The 27361-nt window shown below is 42.1% G+C and overlaps 1 protein-coding gene across 3 annotated transcripts; it reads left to right on the top strand.

The window, feature by feature from the left end:
• The first annotated feature begins 1710 nt into the window (after positions 1-1710).
• eml2 (EMAP like 2) lies at positions 1711-26078 on the top strand. Of its 3 annotated transcripts, none has more exons than XM_069160995.1 (22): positions 1711-2078; positions 10161-10388; positions 10571-10688; positions 11135-11236; positions 17252-17280; positions 17763-17892; positions 18158-18307; positions 19275-19344; positions 19631-19741; positions 19911-20006; positions 20190-20324; positions 20445-20544; positions 20721-20875; positions 21048-21173; positions 21257-21388; positions 21518-21585; positions 21856-21944; positions 22084-22181; positions 22545-22632; positions 22723-22818; positions 23190-23320; positions 24166-26078. In XM_069160995.1, the coding sequence occupies exons 1-22, from the start codon at positions 2006-2008 to the stop codon at positions 24289-24291; spliced, it is 2451 nt and encodes an 816-aa protein (XP_069017096.1). In that variant the 5' UTR covers positions 1711-2005; the 3' UTR covers positions 24292-26078. The 3 variants fall into 3 exon arrangements, with proteins under 3 accessions (XP_069017096.1, XP_069017097.1, XP_069017098.1); XM_069160996.1 differs by lacking the exon at positions 1711-2078 and adding an exon at positions 6202-6344; XM_069160997.1 differs by lacking the exons at positions 1711-2078; positions 10161-10388; positions 10571-10688; positions 11135-11236 and adding an exon at positions 12321-12534.
• Positions 26079-27361: the final 1283 nt, after the last annotated feature.

Genomic DNA, 27361 nt, shown 5'->3' on the forward strand with positions numbered 1-27361 from the left:
GGTAGTTACTTTATATATATATATAAAATATACTTTCTGTTGTTAAACTACCACATCATCATACAATCTGGATTTCAAACAGTATTGACGTTTGTTCCACTTAATTTCTTCCATGAAAAAGCTCTGAATTAATTTCTACTTTGGTGAATTTTTATCCAGTTTCATACATAAACTCATGCCGCATTTCATTGCTTTTTTTTTTTTTTTTTTAACCACAATTATATTTTCTTTCAACTCAAATATGCATCCAGCAAAGAAGATATATACACGTGTTGTAAATATTGCACACTGTATTTAAAAGGCTATATTCAGAAAAGACTTTATGGTTTTATTTTGAAAGTTCTTACCGAAAGTGTCAGTGTTGTTGTGGTATTATGTTTGATTTTACTCTACTGATAGTTGACATGAGCGTGCTCAGAAACGTGGGTGTCTAGCGTCCTCCAGCGGCCACAATGAAGTCCTGGCTGACAGCCCACCAGACGGACATTATCATGATTTGAGGTTTGTTTAAATGATATTGTCATTACGTTTCATAATTGGTTTTCATTTAACGATTGCATGTCTGTGTTGATGCTACATCCATGAGGTGACTGATGACAGACACAGTTGTGAATATCGACTGCCGTCTGGTGGCCACAGTGAGAAACTACATCAAGTTCAGGACAGGTAAAGTTAGATAGGCTTATAATAACATAAACTTCCGGCCAATACTTTCTAAATATATCTGAGATTGAAACTAGAATGAGACTGAAATGTATAATGTTGATAGTAAAAATAATAATAAGTAGTTGTAGTAAAAAATAGTTTTAAAAAGTCGGCTTATGAAGACATAAACAAAACCCCTGCAGTGTCAGTAGGTACAGATGGAGCTGACCGGTGACAGTATTTTTGCCACACATGATTTAGGTGGAGGAGGTTAACTCCCCCTTTGCCTAAATAGTCTGTGGCATTATTTGAGAACACGTGCGCCAGGTGTCGCACCTGTAGCACGTGTTCTCAAATTAATTATTGAGGAACTCAACTGTGACACCGGGATCATCTTTCTCCTCTCAGAAACCGAAACCCCGGTCGGTCCGGTTTTATTCACATTGAGCTTGTAGTTTTGTGAAGTGAAAATCTGCATATTTCCCGCCTTTAAACATGATCCAGAGGAGACGATGGAGAGGCTGTTGCTATAGTAACAGCGGCACGCAGGGCAGATAGGGAAGAGGATGCAAGTCAGCGAGAGTTAATTGGATTATAACCGGAAAACTCGTGTTTCTCCTCTTCAAAATAAAAGCACAGCTCGTCACGTAGCAACAAACAGAGTTTCCAGAGTGATGAACATATTTACTATCACATCACTGGAAAGGCTGTTGTTTTTAACTGGAAAGCGAAGAACATGCTTTAAAAAAAGGAATACATGATTATGATGACTTCTAATGGTTATCAAGGGATGAAGCCTATCAGGCTTCATTTAGTGTGGGCCTGAGCTAATACATAGCCTACTGTTATTTTATTTTATTTGTTAAAATCGGACAACTCCAGGAACAGGAAGGCTGGACTTGGAGGTGACGGAGCATTTTGTTTGTGCTTTACGTAAAGGAGAAAACACCAAGGGAAATAATTACAATTTAAAAAGTGTCTTTTGGGTATTTTTTTTTTTTAAATCAATATTTACCTATGGGCCTATAGATAATATCTATGAATGAAATGTTTTTGTAAAAGTAATTGTTAACAGGTACCTCCTCAAAAACAACCTGGAGGTGAGCGAAGCGGCGTCGCGTGCCGACATTACTCTGAAAGGACGAGGAGGAAGTGCAGCTGATTAGATCAGCTGGCAGAGAGGAAGGAGCGGGCTGAGCCCAGGCAGGTAAAGGTGTGGGTCTCTGTTCATGAATGTGGGGGAGACAGGAAGGGGTGACGGCGTGAAGAAGAGACCGAGAGGAGGTGAAAGGAGGACAGAAGAGCCGGCTGAGAGGAGGACGAGTTGGAAAGAGAGAAAGGAATCGGAGAAGAGGGAAGGATGTCGGAGAGGATAGCTTCGTGTGGGAGCCTGTATGACAGCACCAACCTGCTGCTACAGTACTGCAACAACGGTGAGCCGCTTCTCGTTTCACTTCATCAGACACAGCAGAAGAAATCAAGCCGAGCATCGTGCAGACAGCTGCAGAGGTCCAATCACGCATCAGTCAAAAAGCTCCGAGAGAAAATACTTGAGGTTTTTTTTGGGACCCCCGATAACCATTTGTTTTGAAATATCAGCAAAAGAAGAGACAGGAAGCAGCTTGTTATCCTCCTCAGATGTTTGATGCTGTGCATATTAAATAGATATGAATCTAATGAAATGTACCGTTTCATTTGATCACACCAGATCTCCATGCACTGCTGGATCAGTACATTTTTGGGGGATATTTTTTAACACTATTTATTTTACTATTTCTGTTGAAAAGTAGAAAAAAAATAATATGAACACTGTTGCTAGTTTGTTGATTTATTTATTTGATATTTCAAAGCACAGATGAACACATTTCTGTCAAATGTGTTTTTAATGGGACATTAGAGAGTCGGACAAATGGTGTCGGCTATTCAGCATTTACCCATTAATGTTTCTCACAGCACAGTTCCCAGTGTTGGATTATATTTATTTATTCATGATGTGTTTCTTCTTTTGCTTCCGACCCTTTTGGGTAGAAATGGCTTTGAGTTTGTTGTTGTAGTTGGGCTTTGGCTGACGTCTTCCCTTTTCGTATCACAGAGTCATTATCCCTGAAACAAGTGTTCCTCCCAGCTCACACCTACAAGAAAACAGCATTCACTGTAACACCGTGAAGCATATAAACCTTGTTATGATAGCAGCATTGGCTGCTTTCATTTTCATACGTGATCCATTTTCCTGATTTGAATGATGATTCCTGATGGTGGTTTGGCATCCTGCCGAATAAATATAATGCAAATAACCCTTCTACTGCTGTCGGTTCAGATCATATCTGTCGTGACAATGGAGGACTGTTATTGATGAGACCGGAAGCGATGAGTTTTTCCAGCTGGAGCAAAGAAAGCAGATTCTGTTTTTCTCATTGTGTTACCGCAGTCAGGAAGGATTCATGCAGAGATGCAAATAACATCAACAGGTCAGTTTATTGTATTAAAACTGTTGTTATCTGTGAAAACACCGTCCCTGCAGGCTCTCCTGAACTTCTCAGACAGCCATATTGAGCGGCAGGTGGAGGGACAGCGAGGGGTCGTAGGAGTCTGATCGGAGCCGGGATGTTTGGCATCCAACATGTCAGATGGGGCCATTGGAAGCGTTTGGTGAACGTTGTGGTCCGAAGCCTCCGACAGCCCCGCGGGTCGTAATGATTTCAGTTAAACTGCAAGACAAATGCACGGTCACAGACACCGGAGCTGAGCTCAGGAGATAGATGGAGGTCAAATCAAAACATGAAGTGAAACATGTCACGTGTAGGTTACAGGAAAAGCTTGTTGAGTGACAGCTGGTCCTGCAGTGAGAGACCAGCTGCTTAACGTGGGCACTTTTTATATTTTGTCAAGTGTATATTTGCCTGCTTGGCTTCTGACCTTCTTAGAATAGAAAAAATAAAAACAATTATTTAGGTTTTTTTTCAGATAATTAATTTTAAGGAACTTGAAGGCTTTTAAATAACTTAAATGACACTTGGAGACAACAGTTGAGTCGATTAATGAGGTGTGTGTTGCTGAAACTCATCAGATACGAGGCTGTCTTTGTTCCCTTCATGGAGTAAGAGTTGACTTCAGAGTTAAAGGTTTTCTTTCAGCTAATTTATCAACATATAAAATGAAGATAAGAGTTCAGAGAACAAACGTGTCCGTGATTTCCTCCCAAGTGTAGGACAACAGGCGCGTTTGTGTTTGCTGACATTGTTTTGATGTTGTAACTTTGTGCCATGAAGACTGTCGACTCTTCAGTCTGACCAATCAGAGAAGATTTAAACACTAATGCTAAAAAAAAAGAAAAAAGGAAGCACTATCCTGTGAAATCTGCCACTGTACTAATTTGTGAATTCTTTTGCTTAAAGAATTGAACGACAACAGAAAATCCTTTGCGCACTCCTGAAATCATGAGGAGGCCGGCTGGAGACGATCGGTGCTGAAATGCAGAATTTAATCTGGAATTATGACACCAGATTACAAAAAAACACAGTTTTATCCGCTGAAATAGAAGATGGAAATGGAGTGAATCGGACGTGAGAATATCGTGCTGCAGGTGGTGAGATGCAGGTCGAGAGTAACGGTCAACTTCCTCTGTTGCGTCACCTCCTCTCCTTCCCTTTCTTTTGCTGTCGTTCTTCGCCGGCCATCTGTCCTCTCGCTGTAACCAGAGATCCTCCAGTTTGATCAGATCTGCTCTCTGACACCTGCTTACATTTATAGCCAAATATAGTTTATACCCCCCCCCATTTACAGTTTTTATAGTTTTATTGGTGCCGCCAGATGTTGTGAGTCATGCAGGGCAATATAATGATTCAGCTGAGCTCTTCCAGTGCTGCCAAGCTTCATGGGATTATCTAAATGATCCTCCTCAAGTAAACTCCGCCCACCTGGGTTAAAGCTTTTTTGTTGTTGTTCTGTCTTCAAAACATAGTTTACATCGCTGTCCTTTATCATTCAAACGAAGAAATCGTGTGTATACTTTTTAATGTTGTCCTATAGCTCAGACATGTGAGAAAAATGTAAAAGATGGACTGTAAAGTATGAAAACAAAGTTCATACGTTCACAGTCACTGCTCACATCTAGAATTTCATTTGGGTGAAATCAAAGGGGAATTATTGTCGATTGGACATTTTTTCCCCCAATGTCCCATTTTATGACTCTGACTACATTCACAGTGTAAAAATTTAAAAAAAAAAAAAATGGTGTGCAGCCTGCAGAGTACAGTCTGTTCCTTTAGCTAAAGATTGAGCTGACTGATGTCTGAAGCAGTGTGTGGGGTGTTGCAGCAACAGGACCTGTCAATCAAGGCTTATTGTACTGCTGCTGCTCAGCAGGGATTTGCTAACTTTGTTCCGCATTGATGAGAAGAAGAAATACAAAGCAGTCGGATGAAAAATTTATTTCTCCAAGGAGTCTGTTTTTTTCTGTTAAAATGTTTAAACAGGACTTTGTAAGATGAGAGATTAAAGATTTACAACAACCTACGTAAAGAATTAGAAATTAGCAATGAGATTTACAGTGATAACTGGCCACTTTATTTCTATAGCAGCATTTTATTATTCCCTTTAGTAGAGGTGGTATATTGATTAGATTAGAATATAATTTAGTGCTATACCTCTATATTATTTTATATGTAGAGAGATGAAAAACCAACAATGTGTCAGCGTGTCTTTCTGTGGCTCTCAGTGATGTAATGATTGGTTCCACATCTTTAAAAAGGTGTACAGATGTCATTAAGTTAAACAGTTAAGTAATTTAGTAACGGTTAAGTAATTTCCTAAAACTACTGGACGCTGTAGTTTTTCACAAATTTGACTCAAACATGAGTTAAAAAGTACATTTTTTGCGTGGACTATTTTCAGTGGGGGATTAATACACATTTTAAAATGCAAAAATCAGTCTTCCATTTTTAGAGGAGAGCATGTTTATCCTGTATGAGAAGATAATGTATCGTGAAGTTATTGTCTACATTTTGAAACGTATTTGTTTGCAGTATGTTGAGTAACTTTTCTGCGGGTTTTTTATGTGGATGTGTGAGTGTGTGTCATTGATCCTGGAGGCTCTGCAGCATCTCTTCCTGGTGGTGCCTGGCTGTACAGATGCTGGTGCTGGTGCAGTGTGTGTGTGTGTGTGTGTGTGTGTGTGTGTGTGTGTGTGTGTGTGTGTGTGTGTGTGTGTGTGTGTGTGTGTGGCCCTATAGCTCCACCCCTTCTGGCTCCATTCTCTCTGCTGATAGCTAATGAGACAGCAGGAGGAGGAGGAGCAGGAGGAGGAGGAGGAGGAGGAGGAGGAGGGGATGGAAGGACGAAGAGGGAGTGGTCCGGGGAGAGAGGGAGAGAGGAGGAAGTGGAGGGAGGAGTGGTTCAGCAAGAGAGGACAGGGGGAGGATTTGTGTGTGTGTGTGTGTGTGTGTGTGTGTGTGTGTGTGTGTGTGTGTGTGTGTGTGTAAAATAAAGAGAGGGAGAGAGTGATCGAGCACCAGCCACAGACGGGGAGGGGAGGGAGTCACAGTGCAGAAAGCCTCTGGGGGGGAAGAGGGAGAGCAAGTGGTCAAGCTGGCTGACTGAGTGTTTTGCTCTGTGGACTGACTGACTGACTGACCGACCGACCGACTGACTGGTTGATTGACAGGAGGAGTGATCAGGCACTCAGCGTGGTACAATGGCAGGTAGGCAAGACGAGCTCCACCTTCATCATCACTTCTCCGCAGCATGAATATTTCAGCAGCTTGCAATTTTCTCTTTGCCCTGCGCCGACCTCTCATTGTCCATCTCATGCCATCTCTGGCAGCATCACGCACACACACACACACACACACACACACACACACACACACACGTACACACACAACCCCCTTCATTTCATCATGCATATCGTCCTGTCTGTCTTCCCTCCAGCTCTCCTTTTGTTTCTTCCAGCTCTCCATCCATCCCTTTTTCTTTCGTCCACCTCCCTTCATCATCTCTGTTTGTTTTTCTGCTTGCTGACGGCAGCCATGTGTCTGTATCAGCCTCACGTCAGCTGGTTTACAGTAACGTCTGTCTGTGCTGGGATGGAGGGAAGTTAGCTAGTGCCCTGAAGTGTCTCTGTGTGTGTGTGTGTGTGTGTGTGTGTGTGTGTGTGTGTGTGTGTGTGTGTGTGTGTGTGTGTGTGTGTGTGTCGCCTGCAGAATATCAAATAGACGTGTCCTCGAGTTTATAAAGAGAGTAATGGAAAACCACTGTGGTGTAACTACTGTTAGTGTGTGTGTGTGTGTGTGTGTGTGTGTGTGTGTGTGTGTGTGTGTGTGTGATAATTCAAGGGCAAATTGAAAAGCAGCCGGCGCTGCAGCAGTTTTGAACAGGTGTCCTGACAGTAGAGGAGATGAAGGTCAGCCCGGCTGGTCTCTCCACCTTTGTTTGTTCTGTCTCTCTCCTCCACCGTTCATGTTCAGGATGATGTTGGCATGTTACAAACAAAAATGGGCTAAATGTCAACATGCCAACATGTTTTATTTATCGTTTATATCTTCAGTTGTAGTGTGTGTAAATTCTGTTATCCCTGCGACAGCAAGACAAAATGCCAGTAAAGAGACGATAAAGTCGAAGTTGTTCAAACATTGCAGACAAAAGTTTAGAAGCTTTACTCAAATAAGAATCAGCAGATCTGGTGGTGGAAACGAGGCTCAGCTCAGTGTTAGCAGCACCACACGCACGCAGTACGACAATAATTTAACTTTAACCAAGACGCAGCGTGCCTTTTATGTTAAATGCGTTTCCACGGCAACACAATAAAATCCTGCAATCGCGGATGGTTTAACATGTGAGCATTGAGGTCGAAGCGCAGCTCGGAGCGATGCTAGTTGATCCAACTGTGACGAGCCTGAGATTAAACTTAAACTGCTGCTGGACCGAAGATAAAATCATCTGATTTAGGGAACATGTTGAGATGACATGGTGCCTCCCTCCAAACTAACTTTACTATTTTCTACCCATCAAATGGTAAAGATATCCTGCGTGTAGCCTTAAGATCCTAGAACTGAGCCCTCTAGCTTCTTCTATTTTGTCTTGTTTCTTTAAGAAAATAGTTATATGCACCTGATTCTCTCAGCAATTTAAATAAAGATGATTTTAACAGTAGGCAGTTGAAAATGAATCATTCTTCTGTCAACTCCCACTTCCTAGTTTCTCTGTTCCTTTCACTCACGATCTCCTCCCACCTACATTATGTCCTGTCCTCTTTTAATTTATTACATTTCATTCCCTCTTTTACTCACTCATTCAGTTTGAGGGTTAATTATTTCATATTGTAGGTTTTTTTCTCCTTTATTTTCTATTATTAAAAAGCAGACATTTTTTCCTCAGTAGATAATAGATAGATAATAAAACTACGGTGGTTTCTCTGCATCATCTGAGTAGATAGTTGTATTTTCACTTGACTATGATTTATTGAAGACTAATAAAGTGCTTTTAGAAACTTCCTCGCTATTTAAAAAAAAAAGAAAAAAGGAAGAGAAATAGTGACGAAGGCCCGACGATCCGACATATGCTGCTCTGCCATGCAAATGTCCCCCGAGCTGGATGTCCGGATGTAAATCTGAAGCTTGATTTCCCCGTGGCTCCTTCCTGTCTTATTTGACTGGGAGATGTGATAGAGTAACAGTAACAGTACTCTCTGTCCGCCCGGCTCGCCTTACAGTGCTGAAGTGATGCATGCTGGGAGCACTGACTTCTCTGGCGCTGAAGCAGTTTGACCTGTAAAAACCTTTTCATGAAGTGTGGTTGCTCTTTTACTGCCAGTTTAAAGGTGACACTTTAAACTCTTGCAGCTCAAACGGTGTGCACACGTGATAAGTGTGACTTCTGCTTGAACGATAACGAGGACGAGGAAGGAAGTTCCTGCTTTCCCTTCACGTTATTGGACTGAGTTTGGTGAATTTGTAATAATTTGTAGCTTTGCTTGTTTTGACCGGATGCTGTAGTTACTCAGAAAATCACAAAATACTTCAACTTGGACAAACAGCTGTTTGAAGGCTGATACTGATGTGCTTAATGAAACTTTAGCTTCTTTTTTTTTAAGATTTCGTACTTTCAAATGTGATATCAAAAATCTATCATGTTATAGATATATTTTTTATGAATAATAGCAAGTAGTCAGCGTGTACTTCCTTTTCATGATTGGAAAACTTTGCAACACGGGAATCATGACAGAGTTCAGAAATCAGGACGCACGAAGAGTCGAGATGTTCCGTCCGACCGGAAACTTGTTTTTGACTTTATCATGTTGTAATCTGTTAATGTGGGGAAAAGATGAATAATCTGCACTGGGCAGTTTCCTTTGGTAATCTGACCAGCCGCCAGTGATGTAATCATGGTAGATGAGAGATTGTTGAACGGTTACGCTGGAGAGCGTTCAAGATGGGAGGAATAAAGGCAGCAGACTGAGCGGGTGTTGAGGCCACAGCAGCTCACGCGCAGCGTCACGTGTTAACCAAAAAGTAAAAGTAATAGAATAATATTTATACTGAAAAAACGTGTGGCAGCCCAGCAGGATTTATTATTTAAGTTATCGCTACATAACCACCGTTCACACTGAAGGTTGTTTCCTCGGAGACGTTGTGAATTCAGCATTAAACTTCATGCCTTTAATCAATAGGGGAAAGCAGTGATAACTCTGGTTAAGAGTGTCGACCAATGTTTATTCATTTATCGTAACAAAAAGTTCGAATGCCGTACTTCTTCAAACTGGCCCCTCCAGTGACTCAATGTCCCACCTTGTGGTACAAAGTGGTATTACAAGACCGGATGAGCTAGTGCTAGCGAGCTTGTCAACTTCTGTAAAAACATCTGCAACACAATAAATATCCATCTGACAAAACGTCAATACTGATCCTGTAGGTAAGTTTAGTTTGTGCATTTTAAACTAAATGCTTTACAGATTGCCATTTTAAATCTTAATGTACAAAGATGCAATAAAAAACAAAACAAAAAGCTTTGTTTCTCTGTCTGCCACTCTTCCTCTCTCTGTTTCTTCCTCTTTTTTTTTCCCATCTTCTCGTCTTCTTGCTGGTGTGGTTTGTTCTGGTTTTCCTTCCTTCTCCATTCTCTCCTTCTCTCTGGTTCACACTCATAAACAGAGTCTAAATTATTAAAACCAGTCAAAACTTAATGCTTTATCCCTCTCAAGAAACTCCAAACCACTAATTCACAAAGCCGCAGCAGCAGCACGTATCCATGACGCACACCTAAAGCAGCTGTTTGTGTTCACGTCAAAATAAAAATACTCCAAATGGTCAAATATGTTCCGGCAGCGGTTCTTTCTCTCTTTCTCACACTGTGTCCGACGCAGATCCACAGTTTCTAAATCTCTTATCTCTCATCTTTACAGCAAAGTTGTGAATCTACATTTTGTAGCCTGGTAGCCATCTCTGCTGCTCAATGCTCACTGCGCTCTCTCCTCCCTCCTCCCTCCTCTCTCCTCCCTCCTCCCTCCTCCCCCTTTCAAGATGACACGGTGTCGGCCAGCAGCAACATGGACATGGAGGACCGGGTGTCCCACCTGGAGCAGAGGCTGCTGCTGCAGGAGGACGAGATCCAGCTGCTGAAGTCGGCTCTGGCCGACGCCCTGCGCCGACTCGGGTATTGTGAGGAGCAGAGCAAGGAGGTTCAACCAGGAGCTGCCCGGGCTGGAAGGAGACCTCTGGCCACCACCGCCTCAGCTCCACCTACCAAGGGTTAGAAAAGCACTCACAAATCACATCTAATGACAAATATAGGAATCTCTGCTTTCCCTCCGTCTTCACTGCTTTCTCTAACTCGTTGTTGACACTGATTGATGCACAAAACTGTTGGTGAAGTTGTTAACGTCCTCTTATTTCTCTTCTGACGAGGCCGATGGCTGTTTCTTACCTTTCAGTACGTCAGCTCCTGCAGGCTCTTCCCTCCAGACCTCTGAGTAACGGTTACATTCAGCAGAAACGCCTCCTTTCCTCCCCTTCATCTCCAAAGAAAGAGGTGCTGCTGTCCATCAAAAGGTATGTTGAGGAAAGTAAAACTTTTAATTTCTATAAACAGTTGTGTGTATGTATGTATTTTTATACTCCTGCATTTGCGCTTTATCTCAGTGGGGAGATAAAAAGTTAAAAGGGTTAAACTAGTAATTATGACGGTGACAAAACAGCATTTTTGATGACAGGGTAAAAGAACAAAGACCCTCTGGAGACATTTACAGAAAGCAACATGACAAAATGAGAGATTTATTTAGTTTTTGCAGTAATATGTTATTTACTTTTCTTTTCACACTGCAAAACACACAGAGCTGACGTCTAATGATTGATTTAGGGGATAGGCAACGTCACCCAAAGTTTTTGTATTCGATAACTACATTTTACATTATTTTATTTCAATGAGGGAATTTAACTTGGGGGTGGGGGGGGATATGCTGGACGCAGCTGTCTTTGCTCTGCTCTCGCTTCCTCAGAAAGAGCATGTCCACGGAGCGCCTCACCTCGGTGAGGAGAGAGATGGGCGCCGAGAGTCGGAGTCGAACCACCTCCTCCAGCAGCTCCTCCGGTGGCAAAAGGTAACCGGCTTCTTCTGAACGGCCGTCGGATAGTTCAACCGCCGTCGGTCAGTCTGGGAGTCAGAGTTATTTTAGACAGTATATTTAATACACTGGGAACCCGTCCAGGTTGTGACCTGTCTCTCTCTCTCTCCCAATGCATGCTGGGATAGGCTGCCCCCCCCCCTCCACACACACACACACACACACACACACTTCACGACCCTGATGAGAAGATGTAGTAAATGGATAGATGAAGCCTCAGACACATGGGCACTAAGATAAAAAAATTAATAATCAACAGTGGAAAACTGGAAATTGATTTGACCTTGAATCAGATGATATCTAAGTTCGATTTCAGCAATCAGATCAAAATGGGTGGAAAATATTTATACTGTCCACCTGCAGTAAACACAGATGTGATGCAGTGATTCAGACTGTGTTTGAGAGAAGAGAGAGTTCATCGTTATAAGTGTTGTCTGATGTGTCTCATCATCACGTGTCGCTGTTGAACTGCCGAGGTCGGCGCTTCCCTGAATTCCAGATGCCACCGTGAATTATCCTCCGCAGCTGACGAGCCGTTGCTCATCGCAACGCTGCAGTTATGAAGTCTTCACGTGTCCCGGCCGAGTCAACGCAACACGTGGGTCTCCTGTCAGCAGTAAACAAACACGCAGGAAGTTTGTTGTTAGTTATCATGGCGACAAACACAAACTCCATTGTTCTTGTTTTCCTCAGGATCTATGTACATCTTTAATTGCATGTTATAATTCTCTTTCATTCATTTTTCTATCTTGTTTTTTCTGTCAGTTAAAAAAAAAAGTTCTTTCTCTCTGTCTTCACTTTCTCCACTTTTCTTATCTAAAGTTTTTCTCTTATTATTTTTTTTACCTTCTTTTTCTTTAGTTTCTCTTCCTCTCTCCTTACTTCCTTCCTCTCTCCTTCCCTCCCTCCTCTCTCCTTCCTTCTTTTCTCTCTCGTTCCTTCCTTCCTCTCTCCTTCCTTCCTTCCTTCCTCTCTCCTTCCTTCTTTCCTCTCTCCTTCCCTTTCAACGGTCGCTCTCTCTTATCTTTCTGCTGATGGATCAAATTTCCAACAGCTCTTGGTAAAAGGGAGGTGTTTGCAGAGGGGGCGTGACTGCACGGTCAGGAAATGCCTTCTGATTGGATGACAGGCCCTTTCAGGCTGAGCTAAAAGTTTGCAGAGTGAAGGAGGAAGCCGGTGTGTTGCTCTGACTGTTGAACAGGACAGGAACCGCTCTGACTGCTGCCACTGTTGATCTTACTCGGAAACCTTGCAGACATGAAGAAATCTTCCAGGTAAACAGCTGCTTTACAACAGACAGTCAATGATTAACAGAGAAGCAGAGAGGATTTGTTGGTGAAGCTTTTGGAAGATACCAATTTTGCATTTTTTATGATTCATAGCACAAAAATGAAATGTTTTGTATCTTGGAAAGGAAAGTGTGTAGCTTTAGTCTTCGGATAAGAAGATGGTAACTGCAGTTTTCAAGGTTCACGAGCAGGTTTTGAAGTCAGTGGGATGAATTTTAGTAAAGGGAACTTTTGGTGTCACACCCAGCTCAGGACCTCAGTTGCTGTTTGACTATCACTGGAATAGATTATTGATTTGCTGATGAAATGCAGTTTGGTTTGTTTGATCAAATGTGTTCATAATGTCCTGTTTTTCATTATGTTCAGATCAGAATAATTTAATAGTCAGTTGTTTAAGTCTGGCCTCACGACCGCAGGGGGAAGTTATGTTGTTTTATGAAACCGTTGTCACGCAAACCGTGTCATGCAGTCGGATCCTGTCTTCAGGGATGTGGGTGGCTGTGGGGCGGGGTGGGGTGGGGAGGGGGGAGGGGAAGGGGGGCAGCCGCATACAAACATGAATTAAACAGAAATGAGAGCCAGCTGTGTTCCTGAACCACAGATGAAATGGCACGAAAACACCAACGTAATAGATTATGCAACTTGGGAAAGAAAGTCTAATAACTTTGTAGTTAAACAAAGGAAACTGTGAAACTTGCTTTAAATTTAGATCACAGGAGATGAATCACATTCACAATGTTCATCTGCTCAAAACAGGATGCAACTGTTATGGAAACATTACTAAAGGTGCCTTTGTTTTTCCTGAAATCATTACGTCATGCTGATGAATGAATTTATGTCTTTTTAAGTGTCACCAGTGAAAAGAAACAGACATGTCGCATTTCTGTCTGGTTATTAAACACACACACACACACACACACACACACACACACACACACACACACACACACACACACACACACACACACACACACACACACACACAGATGGGATGAGTGAATGTGAAGTGACAGAGGACCAGTCACACTGCGCTCAGCATATCTGTCACTTCACTGATTATTCTGTTAAACCTGACTGTTTCTGGCAGCAGACAGGAGAGCTGCTGTTTTATTGGACAGCCTGAAGCTCACAAATACTGAGAATATAACACACGGTCAGGTTTAAAAAAAACAAAAAAAAACAGCTTCCCTTCACCGATAGTCTAGTTTTATTTCCTTGAGCTGGTGCACTTGTGTACCTAAACTAACTTTGATTTTAAGGTAAATTCCTCGTGCAGCTTAAGAGCCCCTAATCGAGAGTCCAGGCAAAATGCTGACGACACAATTTCCTTATTACAACCCAATGCAGCATGATGACCACAGACAGGACGCTGAGGTCACAGAGGGAGAGATGTTCCATTTACAGATTCTGCTCAGCCGATAACATTGATTCTGCTTCACATGCAACAAACACACTGACAGTGTATCTGATGGCAGACGCACATTTTGCACTGCAAATCAGTTTAACATCACCGTGACTTTCCTTTCATCCGACATTAAGCCAATTTAAATTGAATCTTGGGTAATAACCCTCGAAATATTGGCGTTTTGTACAAAGTTGCCTTGCAGGTGTAAATATACTTGCATAAGCAATATGGAAAAGATTTCTATCATCTTCACTCTGTTCTCCTCTTTCATTTTGTATTTATGAAATCTAGTAGGTTAATCTTCTAAATAGAACATTTAAAACCGCCTCATATATTTACAATTGTGGCCCCAACATTACCTTTGTAAAGTTTAACGACAATAATAAATAAGAATCCTTCAGTCAAAGTCTTTCTCCTCCTCCTTCGCCTCCGTCTGGGTTTTGTCTTCAGTGTCTGGTGCCGCAATATTCTCACAAGCAATTCGATTAATGCAGTTTGTTTCGGTATTACCGTATTGTTTTGCACGAGTTGAGTGAAAATGTAACAAGGAAAGTCAGATGTGTTCGTGTTCGGTAATTTTGCAGCTGCGGTGCTTGAAGCCGTAATGGATCAGGAAGTGGATGCACACTTGAGTGCTCCCACAGTTCAGGGAGTGTGGACCCATTAAGTGGACCTCAAAATCCATTTTCTCTTCGCCTGTATGACTGTGGTCTCTTCCACAGCTCAACATGGAGCAGCAGGAACATATTAACACTGCTGCAAAACGGCTATTCTGCTGTCAGTTTAAAGAACCGTGACGCATCCATGCAGAAAAGGCTTTTGTTGACATTGTTGAGAAAGCCCGTTGTCACGGTTTAAAGAATCTTCTGGAGGAGCTTGAAGTTCGAGGAGGATTTAAGTGAGCTCTTTACAAAGAGTACAAACTTGATGGCACCTCTCACCAAGTCTGACATGATGCAGGATTTCTCTGCTCATTAGTTCCCTCTCGCTCTTACAACAAGTCATTGTGTTTTCAGAGTGCAGGCAGGCCGAAAATGCCAGCAATACACTCGGCCCGCACGTTGATGAGTGTTCTGTTTGTTCATGCCCTCTCTCTGGAAACCCGGTGACTAGGACGGCCGCCGCATGGGTTTTGGATGCAGAGTTATTTGCCCTGTGCAGCTGCCAGTTTACCCAGCATGCCCTGCACTAATTACTGGCTCTGGCTCAGTCTCGCTCTCTCACTGGCTAGAACCAGGCCACACCCCATCTTGCCGGCAGACACGCACGCATGCACACACACACACACACACACACACACACACACACACACACACACAGTTCAAGAGACAAACGGGCCTTTATGTGGTCGTTTTAAAGAGCCGACACCCTATCTGCTCGCCTCCAGCTGCCCAGAGACCCAACAGACACCGCTCAGGTCCTCAGATCAGTCATGTGTTTACTCTGAAATCTCTTTTAATCTCCTTTCAATGCTTCATGGAAACTCTTGATTTAATTTTGTTCTCGTTACACATGTCCCAGTTTGATCTCAAAAACACATTTTGACGAACCTGAAACGAGTGAAAACATTTCACTTGACGTGACCTCATTAGCTCAGAGACACTGAGACGTCTCGGAGGCTTTTTTTCCAGTCGCCTCCCTGTTAAACAAATGTCAACGCAGGTGGATACACAAAGTTCATCCTGGAGCTTAAAGGAGCCCCGTGGTGTTTTTCTCATTCTCAAACAAAAGTTGCAGGTTTTCTCACAGCCAACATCTTTGTCTTACTCCGACTTACTCGGTGTAGTTTTGGAAATAAACCTGAATGCAGAGGAGAAGTGTGTGTGTGTGTGTGTGTGTGTGTGTGTGTGTGTGTGTGTGTATGTGTGTGTGTGTGTGTGTGTGTGTGTGTGTGTGTGTGTGTGTGTGTGTGTGTGTGTGTGTGTGTGCCCTGCTGCAGAACAAGAAGTACTAAATCCTTTCTTTCTCTTCATCTTTCTCTTTATCAAACCTTACTGTTGCCATGGTGATATCAACCTGTCAGCTGAGGCAGCTCTTTAAATGGTGTAGATATATACAGTACATATACAGTCTGCCTTACAGTTTTCTTCCATCCCCTCACACACACACACACACACACACACACACACACCGTGTTCGGCATGTGGACGGGAGGACCAATGACCTAACCTCATGGTCAGTGGGCGACCCGTTCTACCATCGAAACCACCGCTGACCCTTCAAACCTAGAGTGATGGGTGGACGCTACCCTGACAGGTTGGGTCGGGTCGTCAGCATGCACTGAAATGCTCAGCGGGCAGTTCTGATTGGTTGACAGACAGCTGATTCAGGAACAGCTTTTTGCTCTTGCTCAGCTGCTGTGAAGTGATGAGCCAGCTGCAGTTGTTGATTGACAGGTTTATTAATGGTTTTGGCAAAGTGGCCGACTCGCTGGTTGTCATTTTAGATTTCGTTGTCCAACATTTTCTTAAGAGGACTTGTAACTCTCCCTGTCTGAGCTGGTTTACTGATGGTGTCACCACCGGATACGACAGGATTTCTCTGTTTACTTTATGTTTGCTGATTTGATCAGAGGCACTTGTTGTGTTGAAATACAGTACCTGTGTACGCAGCCACATTAAACAGCTAAAACCTTTATTTATTTTCTCTGTTCATCAAAGAAAATCTGAACTTTGTGTTCACTTTTGGATATTGGCCAATAACAAAGACGTATGCCAAGGCCGGCATTAACTTTGTTGTGGGCTCCTTTTGTTAGTTTTTGTCAGGTGGAATTATATTTACACACAATGTCAGCATGATATCAACAGAAATAATAACGGCATTAAAACTGTATTGTTAAGAAAAGACTTCGAAGTTTGCTAAAATGCTGGAGGCCTCAGCATTGTTCAGCTAATATGAGCATTAACTCATAACTCATGAACGTGTTGTCCCCATGGCTGGGGACCTTAATCCTTCCTCCAGAGCACATTATGTCATCCTCAGGAGGATAAAAGTAATTTTCCACGTCTTTAATTATCTGATCCTGATCCTGTGTTTCCATAAACATTTAAACTGATTGCTGAAGTTTTCCGTCTGTAGAGAAAAGAATAAAGGATTTAGACAGAAAGAATGAAATGGAACAATGTCTCAGGAGCTTTGGAAAATACTTGTATTATATTTACTGTGTATATTGTTTAATTGGGGCGAAGCACCTTCCATTATCTAGTTTTCCATTATGGAGGGAAGTTACACCCTCAATATGCTGCACAACAATCTTCACAGGAGACGTTTCATCACTGTTTCTTTCCTCCGTTTCAGCAAATCCAAAGAATGCACCTTCAATGCAGGTAAAACTCATTTCTTCTCCGACACGTTGCTTCTCTGTTTGTCTAATGGATGCATTACATATTATGTTTTACCCTCCACCTCTTCTTAAACTTTAATTTGCTGTGAAGAAGATGAGCAGCCTCAAAAGTATGAAACTCAATTAGCCCTCAGCAGCGCCTGAAGTGCTCTTCAAGATTTAATTATTAATGTCATTTTGAACCAATAAGCTTTCTCATTTAAAATAATGAAGTTCCATTTGAATTACGAAGGAACCCGTTATATTTTCTGAAGATATGTTATTAAGACAAGTGCAGATTTCTGAAGATTATATTTTTTGTGGAAAAGAGAAGATCTGTTGTTGCAGGAGGAAAAAAAATAAAGAACAAGCAAAATCACTGGCTATGTTTGTATTTTAAAAAGATTTAGTGAAAATCCAATCAAGGAGATGGACATATCTCACACCTCATAACGCAGAGACGTGTCCTCGCCCTCTTCCTTTCAGAGGACGGCTACGTGAGGATGTTCCTCCGAGGTCGTCCTGTCACCATGCACATCCCCGACCAGCAGAGGGAGAGCTACAGCCTCGACCAGAAGGTGGCGCTGCCAGACCACAAGCTCAAACTGCAGTGGGTGTATCCTTCACACAAACCCAGAAGGAAACTAAGAAGTAAACCTGAAACCAACTGTTTCTCTGATGAGTCTGGATTGAGAAATAAATGTATTATTGGTGTTGTTTCCTAAAATCCAACTGATGAATTCATAGGTAGACAAAAGGATTTAAGCAACGTTAACTTGAATTTTCTCTGTCATACATGAACATGTGTAAGACGATTAAATGTTCTTACTCACCGGTCCTGTCCAGCTTCAGCTGTCTTCCCTAACTTCAGTGTGGACCAGGTACGGCTACCGCGGTCGCGACTGCCGCTCCAACCTGTACCTGCTGCCCACCGGGGAGATCGTGTACTTCAATGCCTCGGTGGTGGTGCTGTACAACACGGAGGAGCAGCAGCAGAGACACTATCTGGGCCACAACGACGATGTCAAATGGTGAGAAAACAGCAGGCCGATAAGAGCTGTCCTCCAAGTGGTATTTGATATTTAGTCAGGCTATGCAGTTTCCTGCCATTTACTCTCCTTGTAAACACTTTGAACATACAGTGTGTAAGACTAAGAGAGATTAGTTTAAGCAGAGGTCTGACTCTCGATCTTTTGTTCTTGACATACAAATAGTTCATGCGGTTCTTCTGTGTCCATCTACTGAGATGACTTCTTGCACAGCGCTTCTACACGGAGACAAAAGAGAGACGAATGTTTACAGCGACTCAGATTCTGTCTCGAACACGTCATTCACAGCTTCTCTGTTTATCATTCATGAAATTTGTGGTTTACTTAATGAGTACTAGTCGACATCCTACATGAGCTCTGTGCATGGAGCCACATGGATGTAAACACTAAACCTCTCAGGGGCATGCTGGGAAAGCTACTTGTCTCTACAGGGGAAACAATCGAGCTCGGCTCTCCCACGCCGGATATCGAGGCCTCCTCTTGCTGCTATGAAAGAGGTCCCGTGTTAACTACTGTAGTTTTTAACATTGCTCCTATTTTAGCACACACAATTGTTGTGATATAGACGATATGATATGTATTGTATTTAAGTTTTCCCACAAAATGTATATAACAGTCTGTGTTTAAGATGGCCATCATTTTATGGTGCCAAGCGTCAGAAACGTCTTTCTAAAGAGTCCAGAAAGACTTTATGAAAATCTGAGACCAGAAAAAAAAAAACAGCACTTGCCATGAAAACAGCTGAAAAAAATAATAATATCAGATCCTGAGAATTTCCCCGTTTTTACATTTTATAAACTAATGTGTTTACTGTCATTCTGTCTGAATCTGAATGAGTTGTTTGAATTCCCGGGGAAACGCTCTGTGACACTACAACTTCTTTTCAGAAAAAGCCAGAAGCACTGGAACACATTAAAATCAAGTAATGATTTTCATCCTCTCTACTTAGCCTGAGTGTGCATCCTGACATGGTTACCATAGCAACAGGGCAAGTGGCTGGGAACTCTAAAGATGGAAAGGTACTGTGTAAATCACACTTGCATCCTCCTACAGTTTGTTTTTCTCGTAGCTAAATATTGACATATCTTGCTGGAAAGCATCTTAGTTCAATAGCGATTTATTTTGTTTAATTTTTTTCAGCATAGCTTTATATGATATAAAATTGTTTGCATGAGGAGTTAGGAGTTTAATCATCTTTTAAATGGAGCAAAAACTAGAAGAAAAATGTAAAAGGAATACTTGTTTTGTGTTTCTACAAATCAAATTAGTTGTGTCAAAAACCGATGTCTGATTTCGTCCGTTCAGCTGCTGGCTCCTCACGTCCGTGTCTGGGACTCCGTGAGCCTCAACACGCTGCACGTGATCGGGATGGGAGTGTTCGACCGGGCGGTCACCTGCGTGGCTTTCTCCAAGTCGGTAAGCAGCCTCTCGTTTCTCTAGTGGTAATCGACCACGTGGCACCGTGCTGAGTTCAGTCAGGTAATGACTTACAAAAGAGAACTAGTTGTGGAAACATGTCTGACTATGTTTTAGCTTTATGTAAATCTAACCTCTGGGTTTCGTTTTTTTTTTTTTTTTTCCCCAGAACGGCGGCAGCTTCCTCTGTGCTGTGGACGATGCCAACGATCACATCTTGTCAGTCTGGAACTGGCAGAAGGAGAAGCAGCTGGCTGATGTAAAGGTAACCTCTCATTTCTACAGCTGTTTCATTACTGGTACTATCTCCTCGTTACAAACCTCATCTAACAAACTGGGCGGATTACGAGCGGGAATAAAAGGGCTGGAAAGGCAAATGTTCCCGTTAGAGAACTAATTGAATTTGATATAGAAACAAACGTTGGCTTCATGCTTCCCGTCTCTGCAGTGCTCCAACGAGTCTGTGCTGGCTGCCGTGTTTCATCCCATGGACACCAACCTGATTGTCACCTGTGGAAAATCTCACATCAACTTCTGGACCATGGAGGGCAACACTCTCACAAAGAGACAGGGCCTGTTTGAGGTACTGTTGTAAACACACTAACCTCCAACTGTGGTGAAGAACACACTTCTTATTTGATTAGATGCAGCAGCCTAGTACAACAGCCTGGCAGTAATTCTCCGTTACTCTCTTTCTCTGTAGAAACACGAGAAACCAAAGTATGTGTTGTGTGTGGCTTTTGCTGAGAACGGAGACGCCATCACCGGAGACTCCGGCGGAAACATCTACATCTGGGCCAAAGGTTAGAATCTAGATGAATGAGTCTCTTTCCAAATGTTTGTTCGCGAAGATTTCATCTTCGAACACCGAAAGACTAAATAAAGGAACGTGGGGTGATACAACCAATGTTCTAATTATGCTTCACTAATGAGACGTACCCATCAAAGATGTTTGTGTCCTCCGCTGGCGATCTGACAGGTGGTCACCGCATCAGCCAGGTGGTGTCGGGGGCCCACGAAGGCGGCATTTTCTCTCTCTGTGTTCTGAAGGATGGCACCATGGTGTCTGGAGGAGGGAAGGACCGCAAGGTGGTGCTGTGGGACCACGACTACAGAAAACAGGCCGAGATGGAGGTGAACGTGCTGAACTGTCATGTGCAACATTAAACCTTGAATATGTTTATGGAGTATAGTTTAATGCGCAGCATCATGCAATGATCGTCACTTTCAGGTTTTGTAGGCGTAAACATGTCCTTTTACCTTTAACCTCGAGCTTTCTCTGACCCCCTGCTGTGCATGTGTTCAGGTGGGCGATGCGTTCGGCCCCGTGCGAGCTCTGGCTGAAGGTAAACCAGGAGAACTCTTCGTCGGAACCACCAAGAACGCCATCATCAGAGCCTCCTTCCCCAACACATTAACTCCCATCGTGCAGGTTGTTACGCACTCAAAATCCACTTCCTAAGAAGATCTGTTTTAGTGTAGATAATTATGTTCATGACCTGCGATGTGTTCCAGGGTCACACGGATGAGCTGTGGGGTCTGGACGTCCATCCCTCCATGGAGCAGTTTGTTACCTGCTCACAGGACAGACAGGTTCACCTCTGGGACACCAACTCCCATCAGCCCCTCTGGAGCAAGACCATCGAGGTGAGAAAAACATGACGAGTCTCACAGAACTACAATTTACCCATTTTTAATTCAGTCATAATTAATATATACAAATGTAAACTAAATATTACTACTGGTTTTCTCTTTCTGCTCGTTCCTGTGCTTCAGGATCCAGGAAGGTCTGCAGGTTTCCATCCCAGCGGGGGTGTCCTGGCTGTGGGGACCATGACCGGACGGTTGGTCTCTCAGCTTTCTCGCACATTTTGTCCCCGTGGTTACGATTTAGAAACTGAACAACAACATTCACAACAGGCAGATAAACTATTATACAGGATGACAACAAATCAATTAGCCCTGAGCTACTAGGACTCCTTGTGAGACTGATGTATCTTTGGGGTATGAATGGACCTTTGGTTGGACAACACAAGCTATTTGAAGACGTCACCTCGGGTTTTGTGAACTTGCGATGGGCATTTTCCTTATTTTCTGGCCGGTGTGTGTTGCAGATGGTTGGTGCTGGACACTGACACTCGGGATCTTGTTTCTATGCACACAGACGGCAATGAGATCATTTCTAACGTCAAGTACTCTCCAGGTAAAAAAAAATAAATAAATCACATGTTCATGTCGTTGATCCAGACCCATAAAAAACAGACAGACCGTCCTGCTTCAGGACTCTTTTAACCAGTTCTCTGCTCACAGCACTTTTAACCTTGAGCTCGTTGTGCCTGTAGATGGAAACTTCCTGGCGGTTGCTTCTCATGACAACTTTGTTTACATCTACGCTGTGACGGAGAACGGACGAAAGTACAGCCGCGTGGGGAAATGCACTGTGAGTATATCTTCACATGATATACATCACAAGATGTACATGATTGTAGGATCCCGTTCCTAAAATAATCACCGCCTTTTACAACATATCTCAGTTGTTGTGGAGCTTTAAAAAACAAAGAATAGATAAAGAATAACAATAAATTTAAAGCAGCTGCAACAGCTTTTTTCGCCACTTGAAGGAACACGATTACATGAAGTGATTTTCTGTGTTGTTATTGTATATTGTTAAACTCAGTACTTCATTTTTTTTATTTTTACTTGAAGTACTGAACAACATACTCCCTCTGAAATAGGATCAATAACCAGTAAATCGGACCTTGTGTAGTGTAGTGTGTAAAATCCACTCTTCGCTCTTCTCCAGGGCCACTCCAGCTTCGTTACCCATCTGGACTGGTCCACAGACAGCCAACACCTTGTCACCAACTCAGGAGACTATGAGATCCTCTTCTGTAAGTCATCCCTCTTCTCTGTTTACGGATAATTGTCCTTTTTAATTTGATTCTTAGTGTAAGAATTACATTTTTGTGTTTCTTTTTTAGGGGAGGCATCTAATGGTAAACACGTGACTAACATGGACATGTTGCGCAACCTGCAGTGGGCCACTTTCACCTGCACTCTGGGCTTCAACACCTTCGGTAGGTCGACAAAATGTACTCATCACATTTGAATCTGTCCACATTTACATAGATTTCTATTCTGTGCATGTTGGGTTGAGTTGGCTGATTGCTCAGCACAAGCGAGAGCAAAAAGCAGAAAACGCATTATGTAATGTTTTCCAACCTGACACAGGTCGTCCATCCACAGCTGTTTCATAAGACAGTTTTGTCTTTTTTAAATTTTTAACTTTTGTTGGTGGAGAAATGCCCAGACTGACTTCTGATCAAACCACTGCACAGTATCCTGTATTTTTCTGCAGCCCGAAACAGAACGTGAAGTAAACGTCGACGTCTGGCTGTCTTCTGCTAACTCCCAGCTGTCTTCCTCACTCTTTATTCATCTCTTTCAGGAATTTGGCCAGATGGAGCAGATGGGACCGACATCAACGCTGTGTGCAGGTCACATGATGGATCCCTGCTGGCCTCTGCTGATGACTTTGGCAAAGTGCACTTGTTCTCTTTCCCCTGTTCCCAACCAAGGGTCAGTCACATCCTCTCAGTTACACACAGCACATCAGGACCGTTGTCTGCATGTTTGTATGCACACATTGCTTTTTTTATTTTTTTTATTGACATATTTATAACTTGACGCAAGCCAAAACTTCATCCCTCAACCGTTATTGAAATTTGATCTGCTTCATCTACTCGTTGACCTTTTAACACCTCGAGAGCTGAGCAGCCACGACGCTCGTCTCTCGCCCACATCGTGATTAGCTGTTAATGAACACTGAAAGCTCAGCAGAAATAACAAAACACCTAAAAAACACACAACTTTTAGTGTCGGCTCATTATCAGACCTATAATGTGCACAATTTCTACCAGGTGTTTATTTAGTGCTCGCAAACACGTTTAGGCTGCTAGACATCTTTTTGTTTTTTACAAGTTTTCAGCCAAAGCCATTTAAACTGGAGCTGTAAACTTAATTGTCCATTCAGACAAACTGGTTTCCATTACCACAGAAGTTACAAATAGTTACAACATGTTTGAAACGGTGATAAAAAAGAAAAAAAAAGAAATCTTCCAAAAAATATTTAATCGTTTGTGTTAAGAAGGGAAACAAATAAATTCAGTTTCTTTTCCTTAAATGAATCTGAGATATTCATGTGATTCTGGTTGCAGATAAAGTTATATTTTAAGAGGACACAGGCCGATGGAAAACGTACTTCCGTGTTATTTTCACTCATTAATTAATACTAATAATTATAAAGTTTAAACATTTTTCCCAAATGACTCCCCACATACTGAGTACAGCAGCTTGTCAACTTGTGATTCCGATTCATTACTCTGCAATGACTCGTCCTGCCTCCGCTTTGCTCCAATTCACAGGCTCCAAGTCACGAGTACGGTGGCCACAGCAGCCACGTGACCAACGTTGCCTTCCTGCACGATAACAGTCACCTGATCTCAACCGGCGGGAAAGACACCAGCATCCTGCAGTGGGTGGTTGCCTAGGCAACACTGTCTCCATCCACATCTCTGATCCCTCACAGGCCCGAGACCAGCATCATCTCTGACCCTCTGTCACCTCTTTGCCGTTTTATCCTCCTGCCACCAGGGGGCAGTATCTCCTCTGTGCCTACTGGAAATAATAATAAAAAAAAATAATAATAAAAAAAAAAAAAGTTAAAAAAAACGTGATCAACCCACAGATGTCACACCGGATAAGATGATGAGTATCCGTGTAATAAATGAAAGTGTCCCGCTGTTTGTAATAGAATGTAGAGAGAATTACAATGCAGGAGGTGAAACTTAACTTTTCCCTCAACAAAAAAATCCACTACTGCAACTCCATCCGAGCTGGATGCTGCTGCTGGTGACCACAATAATCCTGTGATTTTAGTATTAGTACTAACTGTGCCTAAACTGTATTTATTTAACCCTCTTTAACGGGAATTCCATCTATTTTAAACAAGAAAAGTCTTTTGGCAAATTTTCGCTGCCTAATAACAAAGCATGTATAATACAGTATTTTTGGCCATTTTTGATTGCGTGCTACACAGTTAGGGTAAACGTTAGATACATATTTTAATATTATGGTACCTTTCACATATTGGTTTCCATTCATTTTCATAAGGTATACAAACATTTGGCAGACTCTTGAATCGTGTTTAAGGTGGATGAATGAATTTAGTACAGACTTTTCAAAACAAATCAAAAAGTCTGGACTATTAACTGCATGACAACCCAATGGGAATGTACGACTCAGAAAATAAAGCAGGACTGAAATTCAACTGATTACACAGCGAGGAGATTTTTATTAGATTTTTGTATCATTATGAAATTTATGGAAACCAATGAATTATTGTAAAAAAAAAGAAAAAAAAAAAGACAACAAATACCCCTAAATGTTGTTAGAAGAGCAGCTTGGTTTGCAAAATAATGAGCTGCGATAAAGAGTATACATAATTTGGAAAAACAAGGTTAAAACATTGCCCTTTAAGAATTTAAGACATTTTATTTTACACAAGGGAGGGCAGTCGATTCTTGTGAACAATCACTGGTCTTTCTTTAACGTTGGAGATTTAAGCCTTTAAACTTGTAAACAACTGGTGCAGGGATATAATACATCAGAATGTAACTTTATTAAGGTTTGATATTTCAAAGTCAGAACGGGTGATGCATGTTTTCAAGGAATCAACTGACCTTTCTTTGGATTAAGATTGAATAAGAACTCCTAAAATAGGTGGTATTCCCCTTTATAAATAATGACAATGAGCCCATTGCCTTGTTATCTTCCACTTCTCCCTCCCTCAGCCTGATTTCCAAACTGTTACGGTGCATATTGTTTGTAAGTGTTACAGATTGCTGTTGGAGATTGTGAACGGTACAAAGTGGCTGTTTTGTCCTGAGGCTTTCCCCCCCCCCCCCCCCCCCTTCCCACCACCACCACCACCACCACCACCACCACCACCTGCTGTGTTTCTGATTGTACTACTACTGTAACTGCGCTGAGGAGGCACTAGGAGGCGCTACGGTACAAGAGAATGAGCATGACTGAGGCTGCCCTCCTGTAGATGCTGTTTATGTCGCAAAGGTCTGTAGAGTAAATATATATATTATGCAGTATATCCGAGTGGCTGTGTTATTTTAATATGTAACTGTAATGATGAGGATGTTATTATTCTTGTGGCACTTTTAGCAATTAACAGAGGGGTAACGTAGGCTGCTGTGCTATGAAAGTGAGCTTGAGCTGTGCTTTGCCTTCTTCTGTTTTGTTAATAAAGTTTTTACCCAAGTGCTACGAGGCTCTTTGTCACGTTACCAAAGCAAACTGAGTACTTTTAAGGGGGACTTTTGGTAAAACTCTGCTAAGCTCCTCCCACTGGCCAATTAAATACATAACAAAGTAGGTTTTCTCAACCTCCAGGGTTGTCAATCATTTTCCAAATACAGGTAAAGTAATTCAATAAAAACACGCTTCCCTACTAATTTCCAAACAATAACCTCTCACATGATGCACAAACAAATCTATTTTTACACAGAAAATATTATATAGGCCTACAGTCACGTGACAAATGCGTCATCACCAGAGACCCCGACGATCCTATTTAACAGCTGATTGGACGCAGCTTCTGTTTGACTGGGAAATACGCGGGAAGAGGAAGAGGAAGAGGAAGAGGTGAGTGGTAAATGATACCTGTTGTACAACGTGGTGATCCAGAAGTTGATATATGAAGTAGGTTTAATATCTCACGTGGTGTGGGAGAAAAGACATTTTGTAATATAGGCTACTCAGTAAAATGAACTGCCATAAATCTTTAATACACATCTAATACTGCAGTGATTTTTTTTTTTTTCCTGTTTCACAGTATTAGGATGTCGCTTTTTAAAAATGATTAATTAATACATTAAATACTGTGTAATTTTCCATAAAAGTAATCATTTCATCATCCATTGTCTTACTTACTTAATAGTGTCCATTTATAAACTTCTGTATTAAAAACTTCCCCATGTCCTTCTGTAAACCGGGTAAATATGAACTCTATTTGTATAAAACACAAATATGTGTCGGTAGCTTTTATGAGCTCTGCAGGATGTACTCACAACATGAATATCACAAGGACAAAGGACTTCCCATACAGCGAAAGGAAGAGTGCGAGACATACAATACCCCAAACGTTAACATAATAAACATGGAGCTTTAGGACGAGGGTCACCCAGAGGACAGAGAGGAGGTGAAAGTTTACTATATGACACGTGTAACAGCATCTAGACGGTAATTGTAGTTTGTCATGAATTTATTGTGCACAATGCAGAAGAGTAACTAAATTATGGGGAAAGATTTGACCCTCTTTCCACTTTAAACTGTTCTCCACTCGACAAGAGAAGGAAATCCAACCTGGACAGTTGAATCCACATTGAGCCTTTCGAGTGCCTCCTTCTTCTGTCAGTTTTACTGTCCAGCGATTTGAGAGCGAAGCAAATCCGTCCGCAGATTAATAATCAATAACCAGATGAAGTGATGTCAGTATTGGACGTGAAGAGCACAAACAGTGGCCCTCGTCTCAGACACGATGCAGCC

The sequence above is a fragment of the Embiotoca jacksoni genome, unplaced genomic scaffold, assembly GCF_022577435.1.
Source record: "Embiotoca jacksoni isolate LCO1_2020_lvr unplaced genomic scaffold, fEmbJac1.0.p SCAF_28, whole genome shotgun sequence".
Classification (NCBI taxonomy): domain Eukaryota; kingdom Metazoa; phylum Chordata; class Actinopteri; family Embiotocidae; genus Embiotoca; species Embiotoca jacksoni.